This window comes from Culex pipiens, chromosome 2 (assembly GCF_016801865.2).
Source record: "Culex pipiens pallens isolate TS chromosome 2, TS_CPP_V2, whole genome shotgun sequence".
Classification (NCBI taxonomy): domain Eukaryota; kingdom Metazoa; phylum Arthropoda; class Insecta; order Diptera; family Culicidae; genus Culex; species Culex pipiens.
The window spans coordinates 72,485,747-72,503,163 of NC_068938.1; the positions used below are offsets into that span (position 1 = coordinate 72,485,747).

The window sequence follows — 17,417 nt, forward strand, 5'->3', positions numbered from 1 at the left end:
AAAAGACGTGTTTTTAAATAATTTGCAGCCTGAAATGGTGATGATATATAAATTTGGGGTCAAAGAGACTTTTATGGGACGCCCGATTTGCTGGCATGCTCAGAATTCCGAAAAACGTATTTTTCATCGAAAAAAATACAAAAATAGTTTCAAAACATCTGTGATTTTTCTTTACTCGACTGTAAATTTTTTTGGGACATGTCATTTTATAGGAAAATTAATTTACTTTTCGAATCTGCAATAACCCAGAAGGGTCTTTTTTATTTAAAGCAAAAGTTTTCATTTTTCATTCATTCCTCATTCAAACTTAATCCAATCCGTACCAACCTTCTAATAAAAAAAAAAGCAAAGCAATCCACTTTAACGACCCCCAGGTCTTTTGTGGGCTCTGTTGCAAGTTTCTGCTCATTTCGAGGCGTCCGAAGGTTATGTGTGGTGAGTCACCCATAGCCTCTTTTTACGCAAATGGACCGACGTTTTACTTCCCCATCCGATAGAAGGCGTGGTCAGGCAAATCTCGTCACGAAAAATGCCACCGGGTCCGTCTGGGATTGAACCCAGGCCTTCTAATAACCTTCTAATAAACCTTCTAATAATACATTATAATTACAGAAACTAAGACTTTAAGAGCGAGTCCACGAACAGGGCATACCCCTTTGTATGGGACGTCGTTTGGACCTCACCAATCTGCCTGAAATTTTCAGCATCTGGCCAAAATATGAGCACTCTAAGCCAACGGCAAGTGGGGCAAATCGGGACAAAAAGTTTTATGGTTCAAAAACGTAATTTTTTTTAAAAAGGCTGTTACTTGAGCTAACCTTAACTAAATTTCAAAATTCAAAATGCATCTGAAAGGGCAAAAAAATGCAGGGTGAAGCATCCCAATTGGTTAAGGTCGTAGAAGGTCTCCTTCACTTTTTGGATAATGACTGTCAATGATGGTTTTGAATACAGTGTCCAGAAAAAGAAAATTGCAATGAAAAAATAATCACGATATGTAAAATGCTTCTACAAACAACACAAAGAAAACCATTTTTTGATTGAAACATTCTGAATCAAGATATGAATGTTTTTCTAAAACAAACATGGCCGACAAATGGCCGATCTGGAATGATGCCTTCCAGAGCCTTAAATCTTAATGGTTAGTGAGAAAATAGCATAATCTTCAAACTCAAATAAATAAGTGTTCCATCCAGCTATCAACTCGGTTCGACCTACAGCTTGTAGGGGACATCTGGGACTACCATCTGAGACTGAGACTAAGGCAATTTAACATATTAAATTAAACATATTTCCAGAAAAAAAGAAATATATATTAAACATATTTCTTTTAGTGATTTTTTTGGTTGTAAATTTTTGCTCGGGGGACCCCTTAGATCCCATTTTCTGGTGATAATTTCATCATATTCGTGTTCCTGAGACAATTTCACAATAGAAACATGCATAAAAATATTTATTTTCATCCATTTTAACCTTTTAAAAATGAAAGTTAAAAAAGCCTTTTTAAGATTTTTGACGTTTTTGATCTTTTAAACTTTTTGTCCCGATTTGCCCCACTTCATGTTGACCTAAAGTGCTCATATTTTAACCAGATGCTAGTTTTATATGTACAAATAACCCCTGAAAATTTCAGGCAGATTTGTGAGGTCAATGCGAGATGGGTATGCTTTGTTCGTGGACTTGCTCTTAATTTAAAAAAAAATAGGTAGAAATACTACCTTTTGTAAAGGGACCATCCATAAACCACGTGGACACCTTAGGGGGGGGGGGTTCAGTGATTGTCCCTGCTCCATACAAAAAAGATTTGTCCACTAGGGGGAGGAGGGTCTGAGATTTCAGAAAAGTGTCCAAGTGTTTATGGATGGTCCCAAAATTCTAAATATAAATAAATAAAATAATTGACAACAAAACTCAAAAAGTACAACAGACTTTTTTGTTTGTTAGTCAATGAACTCCACTAGCTCCCCTCCTACTAGGTCGACAATTGACACTAATTAATTGCCTGTCGGGTTAATATTTCCCGATTGTCCCTCGGGACAGTTTCTGCCAATATTGCCCAAGCATGGTCCCCCTACAGGAGGGAACCCTCTATTAACACCCGAAGGCTATGCGGCGAGATAGCATGTTTGTTGGGCAACTTTTCGGCACTGGGGTCGATGATGGTAACGGCCGGGAAGCGAACATGGTAAGCTGTAAGGTTTATAACTTAGTCCGGAACTTGTGTTTTGCTGGTGAATGATGAGAGAGGTGGAAAAGTTTTGTATCGAAACAAGGAGGTAAATTTAAACAGTCTGACAAATGACAATAAAAGATATTCATCATTTTGTTTTAAAATTAAAAAGCAAACTTTTTTAATATTCGCATGGGCATGCAACCACATCACTCTTAAACAATAATTAAATATAAGCGACACTAATGGAGCATTTCCATTCGAGCAGTTTTTGCTTTTTTCTACAATGTATTTCTTATGGGAGAACTGTCATTTCTACCACTCGAATCCGGTGCTCCATTATGCCCGGCACTAACTACTCGATAAATTTTTAAACATGATAATTCCTCCCAAAATCGGATAATCGCTGATAGCCTCTCGATTAGGCTCGCGACCACTCAGCGACCAATTGCGTTCGGTGCTGTTTGGTGGTTTTTCCCGATGGCCTAGACCTCCAATTATATTGCTTGCATGTGTGGGTCTGTCTGTGTTTTCCGGAGCTCTGTCAAACGGTGTGAAAATTAGGTTGGTCGGGGGTTAAACGGGGAGTGACACCTACGCGGAAGCAGTAATTAACATAATTTGACTCGATAACGGTTCAGCGAGGTGTACGATATACTGGAAATCATTAATCAAATTACTACAATTAGTCGTCTCTGGTGCAAGCATTTTGAAATGGTGTAAATTAGTGAGTATATTATGACGAGATCATTTTGCAGATTTGGTTTATCCGCTCAGAATTCATTATAATTGTAAATAAATAATATTGTCAGAGAAATTTAATTATCCTCGGAAAAGTTGTAAAGATCTCTCCAAGGTCAGAAAATTTAAGTTGCTGTGTTAAATACACGAAATAGTTAAAGATGTCAACGAAGATGGACACTGCCTTCAAAAACTGTCTACAACTTAGCACTTTATCACAAGTTTTGGACTGCAATTTTCAAGTTCTGACGAAATTTTACTTTTTTAAAGAAGTTATTTTAAAATAGTACATTTCAATACTTCTAAAAAATCTAGTACATTTCAAAAACCATATCATAAAAAACATATCAGAAATTCAAAAAAATCTGGTTTGTTAGTTTTTTGGCATTAAGGACGTATTAGACTATGACAAACAAACAAACTTTTTGACAGTTTGGAAGTTTGCTTGGTTTGTTTGTTTGTTTGCCTGCATTCGTTTGCAAAAACGTCAGCCTGCATAAGTTTGAGTTTGTTTGTGAGTTTGTCGTAAACAAGTTTGCGAGTTTGGCAAACTCAGTCAAACACAAAAAATGCAAGTTTATTTGTTTGTTTGCCACAGTCTAGAGGCTGATTCAAAAACAACCAAATAAATTTATTTGGATAAAAACATATATATTGTCAAAAAGCATGTCAGTCGGTTGTATTTGATTAGACATTTCTTGTAAGTTGTAACAAACAGTTTCAAAACTTTCAATTTGTAGTGAATGAGCATTGTACACTGTTTCAAAGTTTATAACGAAAAAATACATTCATGAACATCCATAAATATTGAAGCACTCTAGGTTAATCCTCTCCAAACGGAAACTCGCTGTAATCTAATAGAAACTCATTTATAGCCGTCAGGAACTATCTCCCTCAAAAAAGCTCTTCCAAGATTATCTCTTCCCCCGGCACAGCTGACAGAGATTCCAGCCGAGACGGCTAAATTAAAAACGAAAATAGCCCATCGCTTTTTATTAAATTTCAACTCAGCACATTGAAGCGATTACTGATGGTCTTTCTAGTCCCTGCGGTGTGCCCTCTCTCTCTATCTCACTCTATAGTTGATGGCCATCGTTGTTTCATCGTACCGTGGAGGGATGAGACGTCAACACTTAGGTCCCCAGAAGGACACTCCAAAACGGGACACACAACTCGAACACTCGAAGCCATCAACGCAGAGGAGAACTTTAACGTTCAGGCGCGAGAGTGGTTGGAAGCGATAGGGAAGGAGAGGGAGACTCCCCAAAATAACCACAAGCAAACGGAAATATGTTTTCATTTTCCACCTCCTTTTGTGTACAGTTTTTCCGACCGTGTTTTGCCAACTCCGTGGTGCCGTTACTTCGTGTCTTTTCGGGCGCTCGAATTCCATTCAATGTCGTCGGTGATGCCTCGGCAGGATCACGCAAGCCAGTGAGTTCCTTCTTAACGAAACCGAAACGTATTTACTCTGATATTCGAAGAAACGCAAAAAGAAACCGCGTCAATGAGGCGTACAACACATCAGACAGTCGGGCAAGCAAAAGTGCCCAATTCCAGGATGATGGTTACATAAGAACAATACGTCCTGAAAAGCGTAGAACGAAAATCGATAAGTTTATCAGTACAACCTCAGTCAGCCCGCAAGGAACGAAAAAGTCAGGCAATTTATCACCCACGACACGAAGCTGCAGAACCATGCGATGGATGCAGACAACCATCCGGCCAAATAGTCAAACTTTTCCTTCTGTGCAAGGCGGATGGGTTTGGAATGTGGCTGGAAATGCACTGATTCTCTTACTATTGAAGGAGGACTTTGAACGTGCAACTACTATAAAAGTAAAACATACTTTAAATTATGAAATTTAACTATTTTTGAAAATAATGACTGTTTTGGCGATCTGATATCTTAAATAATATTGTAGAAAATTTATTCAGAAATGTTAAATCTGTAAAAAAAAACTGTCAAACATATAACCTTTGTATCTTGAATCTTGTTGGTTCAACTATTCAAAAATATTCAAAACTAAAAATAAAAAAAAAAATCTGTTCTAATTTCGGTTGCCTATACTTAACCCTAGGTGGTCTAGAGGACCAAATCGATCTCAAAATTTTATCGACAAGGTTTCATAGCAAATTATGTTATGTTTCATGTTATTATAGTTTTGAAAATTGAAACTAACAGCAAACAGAACAGAATATTTACACAATCTGTGTGCTCTGTAACATTGCTTTTGCCAAGTTTCGAAGTTTTCGATTTTTGCCGTTTTCATTGGAATAGATGACGAATGACCACATTTCGGATAAAGTTACCATATTTCAACAACAACTTTGGAATAGTTTTGTGTTAAATTTGTGCAGTATTGAGCAAAAAAAACATACAAGACATCACGAGTTATCATGATTCTACGAAAAAAAAGTTTTAAATAGTTACTTTTTTTGTTCCTCTTTGTTTCGTCTGTCGCGGATGGTCATGATCGACACAACCAACTTTTTCAAAACTTTGTTTCGTAAAATCGCGATAACTTGTGATGGTCACAAGCTTCATTAGTTTATACATCAAAATTTTTGTAATTGTCTGCTCTATAACTTTGCAGAACATTGTTACACTCTAAAAAATAACCCTACAAAGTTACAAAAAAACACGAGATTTTAAAATTACAAATTTTGTTCTAAATGAAAAAAATACACTTCTGGGTTATTGCAGATTCGAAAAGTTCATAAATTTCCCTTTAAATGGCGTGTCCCAATTTTTTTTACATTCGAATTTTACGGAAATTTTGAAAACTACCTTTGTATCATTTTTCATGAAAAAAACGATTTTCGGAATTCTGAAATTGAATTAGCTTAGACACCACAGTCATCACTGTTTCAGGGTGTAAATTATTGTAAAACACTTCTTCTTTTAAATTTTCGAAAAATTGAAGGGGTCGTACCGCCCCACCGTCACTAGATATCAAAACATGGACCTCGGATTCATGTTAGCGACCAGATTACCCCTTAGGACAAAGTTTCACGCAAATCGAAGAGGAGCTGGACAACTTTTTCCAATTTCGTGTGAGTTGGATAAACATTTTTTTTACAAAAGCATGTTTTACAATAATTTGCAGCCTGAAATGGTGATGATATGGAAATTTGGTATCAAACGAACTTCTAAGTAAAATTGGACGCCCGATTTGATGACGTACTAAGAAATTCGAAAAAACGTGTTTTTCATGGATAAAAATACAAAAGTAGTTACATTTTGAAGCCATGGAAAATCTGAGAAATTTTGATTATTCAATTGACAGAAATTCAGAGTAAAAATTTCAACAATAGCGTTTTAAATTGTCAAAAACACAGTTCAAGGACCCGTGTAAGCACGAGAGCAAGCAGCAGTCAAGTGCTCAGTGCTCCATCGTTTTTTCGATTTTTTTCGCCGTAAATTACCGTGATTACCCGCGAGTTTGCTCCTGCAGCATGCCAAAGGCCGGCCGTGGCCGTGGCAGTTCGAGTGCGGCCTCGAAAAACCCGCGAAGTTCGTCTACCGGCCGTGTGCAAAAAGGTAAACAAACCAACGCCGTGTCGACCGCCATCGCGCAGGGGAGCGTGAGCGCAGAAGGCATCGACAAAAAGTTGCTACATCCCGGATATGTTCCAAGATCACCAGTGCGAACCCGTTCCGGTACTTCCGGTGCCACGACCAACACGTCAACATCCGCCAACATTCCCATCAGGAACGAGTTCCAGATGCTGAGCGACGACGAAGAAAACAACAACAACAACACCGACGGTAGCAGCACTACCGACGACGACGACGACGACGATCGCCGTGCACGGAAAAAAGTGCCGACGCCAAAAACGAACAATTCTCCAAAGGAACGTAGACCACCTCCAATTTTTGTTTTGGACACGTTGGTGGACGATATTGACGAGTTGCTGGAAGGCCTCGGATATTGTCTGAAAATCGGTAAGTCGTCAGTGCAAGTCTACACATTTGACAACAAGAACTTCGACCTGGTTGTGGAGAAATTGAAGGGTAAAAACTTCAAGTTCTACACATTCGACTCCGTGCAGAAGACCGCCGTTAAGGTCGTCTTGCAGGGGTACCAAGACCGCCCGATCTCCGACCTCAAGAAGGACTTCTCGGGTGCTGGAATAACGCCGCGTGACATAAAAGTCCTCTCGCGAAAGACAACAGTCACAGGTGTGATATCTTGTAAATTATACACTTAATTAATTAATTGATTTAACGCGCACTCCAACTAACGTCTGACTCTTTATTCGTTCGTCCGTCAACTGAACTTCTACTCTCCACACGCGCAGCTCTACACGCTTCTCACAGCTTACTCAATATACACTATTATTTAGGATACCACATCCTCCCCTTGCTTAAATAATGGAATATTAAATACAATATCAAAACTTCGATTAGACGATAACATTTTAGGAACAATTTCTAATTTGGTGTTTATAATCTGATCTGCAACTGCTTGTCTCAAGGGCCGGAATGCTTGGCAGATGATCCGTCCTCGTTCAGCACACGCCTGCATATTCGTCCAAATGCACTACACGTTGTGTTTCCATGTATTCCTGATCCTCCTCCGAATGAAACAAAAGAAAAAAAAAGAATGAATTGATTATACAACAAATAAAAAAAACATCAACTCGATTAGTGCAACGCAAATTAAGATCGCAATCAGCAGTTTACCTCAATTAAAACCTCTACAGTACAATACGGTACCCATTTAAAACCGGCAATGAATTTTGCTTACCTACATTGCGGTGGGAAGAGAGAAAAACAAAAAAAATATCTTCCCATTTTTTTTTCTTGTAAAATAAAAATAATTTGAAGCCGAGAAACAAGAAAATAGACTTTTTCGCATTTTTCTTCAATAATAAAAACATGCCTTTAAAAAGGTCTGAAATCTAGGGGCTAATCATTCCTATCCTTGCCTATTTTTGTAGCAATCGCTGTTGACAGAAATTCCATTGAAGTTTATTTTATTATATTTTTTTTTTTTAGGTAAAAGGATTACCAACTTTTTCAAATATATCCTGCCAAACCTTTGCCAAATTCGAAGACTCCTATCACTTGAAAAATGCGATTCTAAATTTTAATTTCATGATTGCAACATTTATTTACCCATGCTTTTTAAATAAGTAGGCTTTGCTAGAGTGCCAACAATTTCAATTCACTAGATACAAATAAAACGCCTGTCCACGCTGTTAATCAAATCAAATTTCTTTTTACACCTAAGCTGCCATCCACCTCAGGATTCGAACTGATGATCTTTGGATTGTGAGTCAAACTGTCGGCCAGCGACTCTACCGAAGCAGGTTGTTTTCCCAAGGAGACTACTCCTACACCTGGACTGAGATGACGACCAAAACTTTAGGCTGAGAGCAACATTTCCTTCCCCATTCGACAAATCAGACAAATCTCGTCTCGAAAACCCAACTATCTAAAACCGTTTGTGTCTGTGCTCCTTTCACTTAACTCTTCTGTCACAAGTTATTTGAAGCTTAGTTTTCTCTCTTACGGCCAAACATGACTGTCCTTCGATTTATTTTTGCATAACATTGATTTGAGGAATTTCTTATATGACTGGCAGGTTATAAATTCGATACTTATTCCATCCAATTCGCCGATGTAGATTATGTAAACAACTTATTTTGTAAGACTTTTATTAAAACCTGCTTGCTCATCATTAGTTTATTTATCATGAATTCAAATGAAAACCTGTTAAAATAGCTTTAAAATAACGGCAAAATGCTGATATGCCAATACTAGGTGCCCGATGGAATTACATGCTGTTCCCCTATTTTCCACTTATACTTATCTTGATTAATATTTATCTATGTTTTTATTTGAATTGAAACTCATCTCGATCTTTTAAAACACTTTTTTTTGTGGTTTATCTAACTTAACTTTATAACTCAACTCTAGGAACTCTTTTGCAGTAGTTGGCCTTGGGCTAAACCCGACTCAACATTTCAGGAACTCTTTTGCAGCAGTTGGCCTTGGGCTAAACCCGACTCAACTTTTTCCATATGATTGGCCTTGAGCTGAAACTCGACTCAATCTTTTGCTGCAGTTGGCCTTGGGCTAAACCCGACTCAACTTTACAGGAACTCTTTTACAGCAGTTGGCCTTGGGCTAAACCCGACTCAACTTTACAGGAACTCTTTTGCAGTAGTTGGCCTTGGGCTAAACCCGACTCAACTTTACAGGAACTCTTTTGCAGTAGTTGGCCTTGGGCTAAACCCGACTCAACTTTACAGGAACTCTTTTGCAGCAGTTGGCCTTGGGCTAAACCCGACTCAACTTTTTCCATATGATTGGCCTTGAGCTGAAACTCGACTCAATCTTTTGCTGCAGTTGGCCTTGGGCTAAACCCGACTCAACTTTACAGGAACTCTTTTACAGCAGTTGGCCTTGGGCTAAACCCGACTCAACTTTACAGGAACTCTTTTGCAGCAGTTGGCCTTGGGCTAAACCCGACTCAACTTTTTCCATATGATTGGCCTTGAGCTGAAACTCGACTCAATCGTTTGCTGCAGTTGGCCTTGGGCTAAACCCGACTCAACTTTACAGGAACTCTTTTGCAGCAGTTGGCCTTGGGCTAAACCCGACTCAACTTTACAGGAACTCTTTTACGGCAGTTGGCCTTGGGCTAAACCCGACTCAACTTTACAGGAACTCTTTTGCTTGTACCTAGGATAGTTAAGCTTCATTAAATTAAAATACAATCCAAACCGAGATCCAAACACTTCCTTTATAATAAAATTGAATTTTTATTTCAACAATTACACTCACATGAGTGGTTAATAAAAACAATTTATTTTCAATTATAATAAACACATTCCCTTTCCATTGCTTTTGATTGCAAAATCAGTTGTAAAATAATAAACATCTAAATTCACATGATTATACCCTTCTGTTATTATATTGCACTCATTTTATCATTATCATTAATTTTTCTCTACTAGAGTTTATGTCCTATAGAAAATTTAAGAATTAACGATAAGCTCAAACAGTTAAAATCCGACTGTTATTTTTTTTTTGAGTCCTTTGAACGAACGCAATGGATTTTTTTAAATCAATTAATATCAATATCATTTAGATAAAAAAAAACAGATAATAATAGATAAAATAAATAACTTGAAAGAACATGCTTGACAGCTTGTTAAAAAGGGATCCATAGTAGATCCAATGTAAAATGTTGTTTTATCAATTTAAAATAAAACAAAAGGAAACAGATCAGTTGGTAACAAAGATTATTTTGAGAATGCTCAACACACTATTCCCCCAACACTATAGACAAAACAACCAATGCAACTTGTTTGGTCTAGGGCCGTTCATAAACGGCGCAACCTAGCAAATACCACTAAACCCTTTATTTATTCAACCATTTGGTTGGTTGATTTATCTCCGTTTTCTATCTTAAAGTTACCTCCTTAACCTGATAAAAAGTTGTAAACTAACAGACTCTCGTCACAAATAAACAATCAATTACCACTAAAGAATTGAAAAATGTCAAAAGTAATTTTGTGTCGGATAAGTTTTTTTTATCATTGTTATCATTATTTAATGAAAAAAAAAAACAAACAATCTGTCGTTTCTAAGCGACGGGATAATTTGTCAAAATATTTTTAAAACAAGCCTTTTAAGAATAATACAACGTTTTATTTGAACCTATTGTTTAACCAGGTTGATCAGATAACCGATTGCGTCAAATTTTAACAGCCCATTCATGTATCAATAATCTTAGCGACGCTTCCCATCTTCGAATCCAAAAATTTAAAAAGAAGATCTAAAAATCGAAAATTTTTAAAATTACGGAAATCCTAAAATCTTACAATCTTAAAATCCAAATTTCAAAAAAAAAATATTAAAAAATCTAAAATATCAAAATGTTTCTGAAAATCAATCAAAAGGAGATTAAATTTGTTTACGGCGCGATTTGTTTCTGTCTAGAAATCTTGTCCAACTGCTAATTTAAAAAAAAATGTTTTTTTTTTGGTTAATAATAATACCATGATTTATGTTATAAAAAAAAAGGTTTAAAATGGTAGTAAGGCGAATTTTCCTATTTTGTGTGACCTAAAGAAGTATCAATAAGATTATCAAGAACTCGTGTGGTAATACATTTTTCCTATGCATCCTTCGCATAATTTATCCCAACTACAGTATGGCTGCCACCTAGCATCCCCCTGCGTTTTCATTACATTTATCTCAACTCCAAGATGGCTGTCACTTAGCAACCCCCTGGGTTTACAATCGTGACGTCATTTGACACCTCTTGTGCACCCAAGCGCACACGCACACACAATCAACGCAGCAAGCCCTGCGCCAAGTCGTCAAGCAAATATTTCCTCACATACACTTACGTTTCAGAACTAACTCGCCACACATAAACAAAAAAAAAACAAACAATGATCGGAACAATCTCACCGAATTCCGCGTAACTACGTCCACTCCACCAACAAAACCGCCCTTCTGCTGCTAGCGACGCAGCCATGCGGCGTCACACGAACACAAACAAATTCTTCTCTCGACTGCTCCTTTTGGCCTCATGCCTCGCAAATCTGACCGCTAATTTCCCAAGCTTTTCCACTAATAATCCAGGATTACAAAACATCACAACATATCGTCATGGCAGGATCGCCAATGTGATATCTTGTAAATTATACACTTAATTAATTAATTAATTTAACACGCACTCCAACTAACGTCTGACTCTTTATTCGTTCGTCCGTCAACTGAACTTCTACTCTCCACACGCGCAGCTCTACACGCTTCTCACAGCTTACTCAAAATACACTATTATTTAGGATACCACAACAGGTACACACACACTGTACCTGTTGTACTTCGACCGCGGCACCATCAAGATTCAAGACCTGCGACGAACTAAGGCGTTGGACGGGTTTTGGGTAAACTGGCGGTTCTATTCAAAGAACCCGTCGGACGCAGCACAATGCCACCGTTGCCAGAAATTCGGCCACGGCTCGCGGAACTGCAACCTCCCGCCCCGCTGTGTGAAGTGCGGTGAAACACACCTCTCTGAGGCGTGTGCACTGCCGTGCAAGGCGGACCTGGGGGACAAGGCAGAGCAAACCAAGGCGCGCATCAAGTGCGCCAACTGTTGAGGTAACCATACCAGCAACTACCGTGGATGCAGTGCACGAAAAAATTACCTCGAGGAGCAGGAAAAGAGGAAGAAGAAAGCAGCAGTGTCCCACCCTCCTCAGCGAAGTACGAGCGTAACCGTGCCGGCTGCTGGGCAGCGTACGGTTCCCGCGGACAACTCAGCATTCCCCCCTGGCTGGGGGCGATCGTTTGCCAGCGTGGTTGCTGCCGGTAGCGGCAATGCGGCCCAGCAAGAAGTCACCGGGGAAGATCTCTTCACCCTGCCAGAGTTCTTTGCTCTCGCGGGGGAGATGATGTCGAGGTTTCGGACCTGCCGTAACAAGGCGGAGCAATTTCTAGCCCTTGCTGAGCTGATGATCAAGCACATCTACAAAGGATAAAATACTGTGATGTAGTTACAGTCGACTCTCTGGTTGTCAATATCCAAGGGATAGTCGAGGAAGAGAATCATCAGTTTACAGAACGATGCAAAATGAAGACTCGATTGAAAATATGTTTTTCTTGGTACCCAGCTATGGGAGAGAATCATGGCAACGTCCAGCAAACAAAAACAAACTAATGTCAAACACCCTTCAAAGCTTCGTTTCGCCAAGAAAAATGTCTATGCAAGCCATGAGAAAATGAAATTATCGACAACCGGAAGAGATTTTTAAAGCAAATAGAATCCAAGGGACCGTCGAGGAAGAGATCCTTCAAGCAAGAGAAAATATCGAGGAATAAAGCCAATCGAAGTATGCAGTTTGAAGGGACTGAAGAATTCATCGATAGATGGAGCAATATTGATATCAAGAAGATCGACAGCCAGAGAGTCGACTGTATAAGCTTTTTCTCTTTCTTTCCCCTTTCCTTTGCAATTTTAGCAAGTTTTTTTTTTAATTTTTCTTGCTCTTGTCAGTGCCATAGTTATAGAAATAATTGTTCCAAAATGGATTATGGTGCAACACACAGCTGAAAGGAACTCCAAAACTCTGTTATGAACTGCAAAAGAACTGATTGTATCTTGATTATTCACCAATAAAACCGAATTGAATTGAATTGAAAACACAGTTCAAAAATGGACGAGATACTTTGTATGAATAACATTAAACAAAAACCGTTTTGAAAAACCGCAAAATTAGCATAGCATATCATAGCATAGCTTTGGGTAGAGGTGGGCAAAAAAAGAGCGATCCGCTTAAAGAGCCGGTTCACTCAAAAGAGCGAACGAATCGTAACTCACAAAAAAAGGACCACGGTTCTTTTTTAAACTCCGGCCTTTTGAAAGAACCGTTTCAAGATGGCATGATTTTTGTATAAATATAATTTATTGAATTTCCAACAAATGTGGTATTAAATTTGTTTTTGAGATTTGGAAATGCAATTTCAAATATTTCAATGCTTATAAAAAATAATCTCAAAACTGAATGATTTACTAATCAAAATGAAAAAAAAACATTTCATTGTACAACTACCTGTACATTAAAGTATTACCGGAATACAAATTTGAGCGTTTCAAATTGCATAATTCGTACAATATTACCAAAATCTACTGAATAGTTTAGAGATTTTTGAAAAGAATAAATCCTTTGATCCGATTAAACTTTAGCGTCTATAGGCTTTATTGATTAAATCAGAATGTAGAAAAGAGTTCTCAGAATAGCATTTTTTCCAGCATTCTAGATTTAAGTTTGGATGCCATTCAATTACTCGAATGTTTAGGTTCGAGTAGAAATCTTGACAAAGAGACCACAAAGACCTATGGTTTTCAAGGGCATCTTCTCGTTTTCACTTTAATTTATTTTATCAAATAGTTTTTAAAAGTACAATTTGAAATAACTTATAAAATCACGCGATTCTTTAAAAAACTCCTAAATTCCTAATTTTTAAAAAGAGCGAAAGAGCCGTTCAAAAGAGCGGCTCTTTTTAATGAGCGAACGAAAATGAGCGTCTCCTAAAAAAGAGCGGTTTTGCCCACTTCTAACTTTGGGGTATACCCGTAGTTGCTACTCCGTTATGTTATAGACCAGGACCTCCACAAATTGCTCCATGAACCTCAGATGAAAAGTAGGAACCAATCCCACGACCAGTGGTAAGATCACGGGAAAGTGGATGGGAGTGTTAGTCCGATACTTGAGTGATGAAGATGAATGAAGATGATGCTAAATCGGCTGCGTCTTCGACAAAATATCACATGAGTTTTGAGGGGTTAATAAGATGGGTATGATTCAGGATTCACCATGGTAAGTGATGCGACCATGAGCAATGTGTTATCGGTTGATATTTAAAAAATCTTAAACAGCCGGCTGCGGAAAATACAATGTTGATTATTTAAATTGTTTTTTTTTGTCGAATTGTTTTATTTTTTTTTTTGTCGCGTCTTCACGAATGTAACACGTTCTATCTTTTTACTGCAGTTTGGGGTTCTAAAGGGAAAACACTTTTGAAAAATCATTTTTTAATTTTAATTTTAAGAGGAACTGAACAAAGCAAGATAATCTGTCCATCGTTGAAAAACGTCTATTATCCATTTTTGTCAAAATCGAGCGACATTTTTACTCAAGGTGGTAGTTGTATCTTCCAAAACATGAATTTAACTCAGATATTGTTTAGTTTTGGCTGCCGATGCGTTACACCTTAGCCGTTTGGTCCCATTGCTATGGGGAATCGCCTTGACAAAAAATTGGTGAAAAACATTAAAACGCGGTTTTCTCGGAATAGTTATGAAAAATCATAAAGTTATAGTTATGAAAAATCATAAAGCACCAGAACACAAATTCAATCGAAAGATCTCCAGCAAACGGACAGCGAGCACCTCTATATTTAGTGGCCTTCCATAAGCCACAAGAAAAATATGTAAAATACCGTAAACCGTTGTTTTTGGAATATTTTCCCACAGGTAAGGTTTTTCTCAAGATTATTATTTTTAAAACATGTACTGGGGTAGGCCACACAAAGTCCATGCACTATTTCGGAAAAAAGTTTTTTAAATAATGTTTAGAAAAATAGTTACGTCAAAAATTCTTAGTTTGAATTCCGGGGTGACTTTGATAGTCATAGTTTTTCTTGTTAAAATCATATTTAAGATGTTCAAACTTCATTTGTACGTTGAATGTACCATCGCTAAAGTAGCTGATATAGTATTTAAGAAAAAAAATCAATGTTTATATTTAGTTAACTAAGTGTATAAGCTTTTAAGCAAAATACATATAAATTTGAGGTAAAATTGTTAAAAAGTCGGAATTTTGCCTGAAATTTGTTAAAACTAGTTTTGTTTATAAAATTATCGATTTATATTGCATTTTATACTGAATTCGAAGCACGAATAACAAGTTTTCACATTTTACATGAAATTTGTACAACTGAAATTGCCTATAAATTTAGAGAGTTTTTATAATTGTGTTTCAAAAACACATATTATTTATTTTTACAAACTTTTTTAACCTTCTCTTAGTGGAAAATTGTGCAAAGAATCCGAAAATTCATTCCGTTTTCCGATTAAAAATCATACACATTGAGAAAATCATGACACTTTGAGAAGTTTAAAATAATGACTTTCATCAACATTTTCTTGACTATAGTAAACTAACTTTTTAAACTTGTCAAAATTTTATGAAAAGTTCTTCTTAAGGTACTTTGAACACTTCTCTACCACGATCAGTATGTTTCTAAACCATTCCTTACGTTTTTTAATTGTACTCTTCATTTTGCGGAAAAATCGCAAACCTATCAAAGTCACCCCGGCTATCAAAGTCACCCCGTTTTACGGTATATAAAAAACCAGATTCCCCACAGAAGAACAACTCACCATTTTCCACGCAGGAGATAATTTTCCCCTTTCGCCTCCTCAAGTTGGACTCGAGGTTGCTCTCGTCGCCGTACTCCTCGTTTCCGGTGTCGCACTCCGACTCCTGGTGGACATCCTCGATGATTCCGCTGTCGTGGATGCTCTCGTTCGCCAGCAGCAGCGGATGCTGATCCATGGCCGCCGCCGTACGAGTTTGTGTTCTTTCTTGGTTTCTTGGCGAGGATGTATGTAAAAGGGATGTGAACTAGCACTTGTACCACCCACTATCGATTTGGTTTGATATTCTGGATGGCTGTTTACGACGGCGTTACATATCCGATTGTGAAGGGTTGAAAGTGGGCGTTTTTCGTTGTTGAGTATTCCTTGCTGGATTAGAATGAGAATCACTACCCGCACACTATCCCGGTGGGTTTTAATCACTTGCACCAATCAAAACACATACGAAACTTTTGACCTTTTGCATCCTTACGTAGTAGATATTGCTCCTCTTTTATAGGGGTATCGAACCACAACAAAGCCACCCACCCACACGCACACACACACACCCAGGCGCGAATTTTCCACCCGCGTTCTAAAATTTATGCTGCCATGTTCGGAACACAACGTCGTAGGAGCAGGCAAAAAAATCGTAAAAAGCGATTATCTTCCTTTATCGCTTCCACCGTGGCCTTACGTCAGCGGAACGTTAGCCCACTTTTCACAGACTTTTCCACCGAAGGAAAACCCGATTTTTCCTCAATTTCGCCACGCCAGGAACAACACAACACAGCTTTTTGATAACCACTTTTGCTCCTGAAGCTCGGCAATCGATTGCGCCGCAATTTACTCTTGTTTCTGGATCGATTACGACACTGCCGTCGTCGCGATGGTTCCGTCCCGAGACATCAGGACGGAGAAAGATCCGCGAAGCCTTGCTTTGATGATATAACCACTTGCCCAGTTGGTCTCACACGCCCATCGGGACTGGCCCCGTAACAATCTTCCCACGCACAGGACACACACAAACAAACACACACACGGTGGTCGGAGTCCTCGCAGGAGGACAAAGACACCAGCCAGCCAAAACACTCCAGCGGGTTGAAAAATTTCCTTCTGTTTCAAGGGTGTGGGAACAGGGCGCGCGGACCATATGCGTAACACGAACCGTACCCGGAGTCGTCTGGAACACGAATGACGACCCGAAACCCGACACGGACAGTCTACTTTGGGGCGCACCCGTGCGCATGCGCCGGCGCCCGAAAGCCGGCAAACATAGGGCGCGAAGGTCGCTCACCAAATTGTCAACAACCCGAGCGCGGCATGTGCGTTTGCGGTGAGTGGCCAGGTGGCAGGTTTCGGGTTTGTTGTTCGCCGACGAGTGGGCTCTACGCGTTCTTTCTTCGAATGAAACAATATTTCAGGAAGTGTGGTGTCATTTTCTTATCATTACTCGAGATTATCTCACCACAAAACTTACATCATGCCTAAATTTAATGAATTTGAACTCACAATTCTCAAAAGTTAAAGTTTGATCGCACTCCTGCAGTTAGAGCGTTCAATTTCCCGTCCCGGGAAAAAAATATTTCCCGTTTCCCGGGATATTTTTT

At 38.5% G+C, this 17,417-nt stretch overlaps 1 protein-coding gene across 8 annotated transcripts in view; it reads right to left on the reverse strand.

Annotated features, from left to right (window-relative positions):
- The window catches only part of LOC120422875 (anoctamin-8), a 59,609-nt gene extending 42,605 nt beyond the window's left edge, over positions 1–17,004 (reverse strand). For 4 of the 8 annotated variants that reach the window (XM_039586473.2, XM_039586478.2, XM_039586445.2 and 1 more), the window contains exon 1: positions 15,832–17,004. In XM_039586473.2, coding sequence (XP_039442407.1) covers positions 15,832–16,006 — 175 coding nt within the window. In that variant the 5' untranslated portion in view covers positions 16,007–17,004. The remainder of the gene's footprint in view (positions 1–15,831) is intronic. The other 4 variants (XM_052707594.1, XM_039586456.2, XM_039586453.2 and 1 more) reach the window with 1 other exon arrangement.
- Positions 17,005–17,417: the final 413 nt, after the last annotated feature.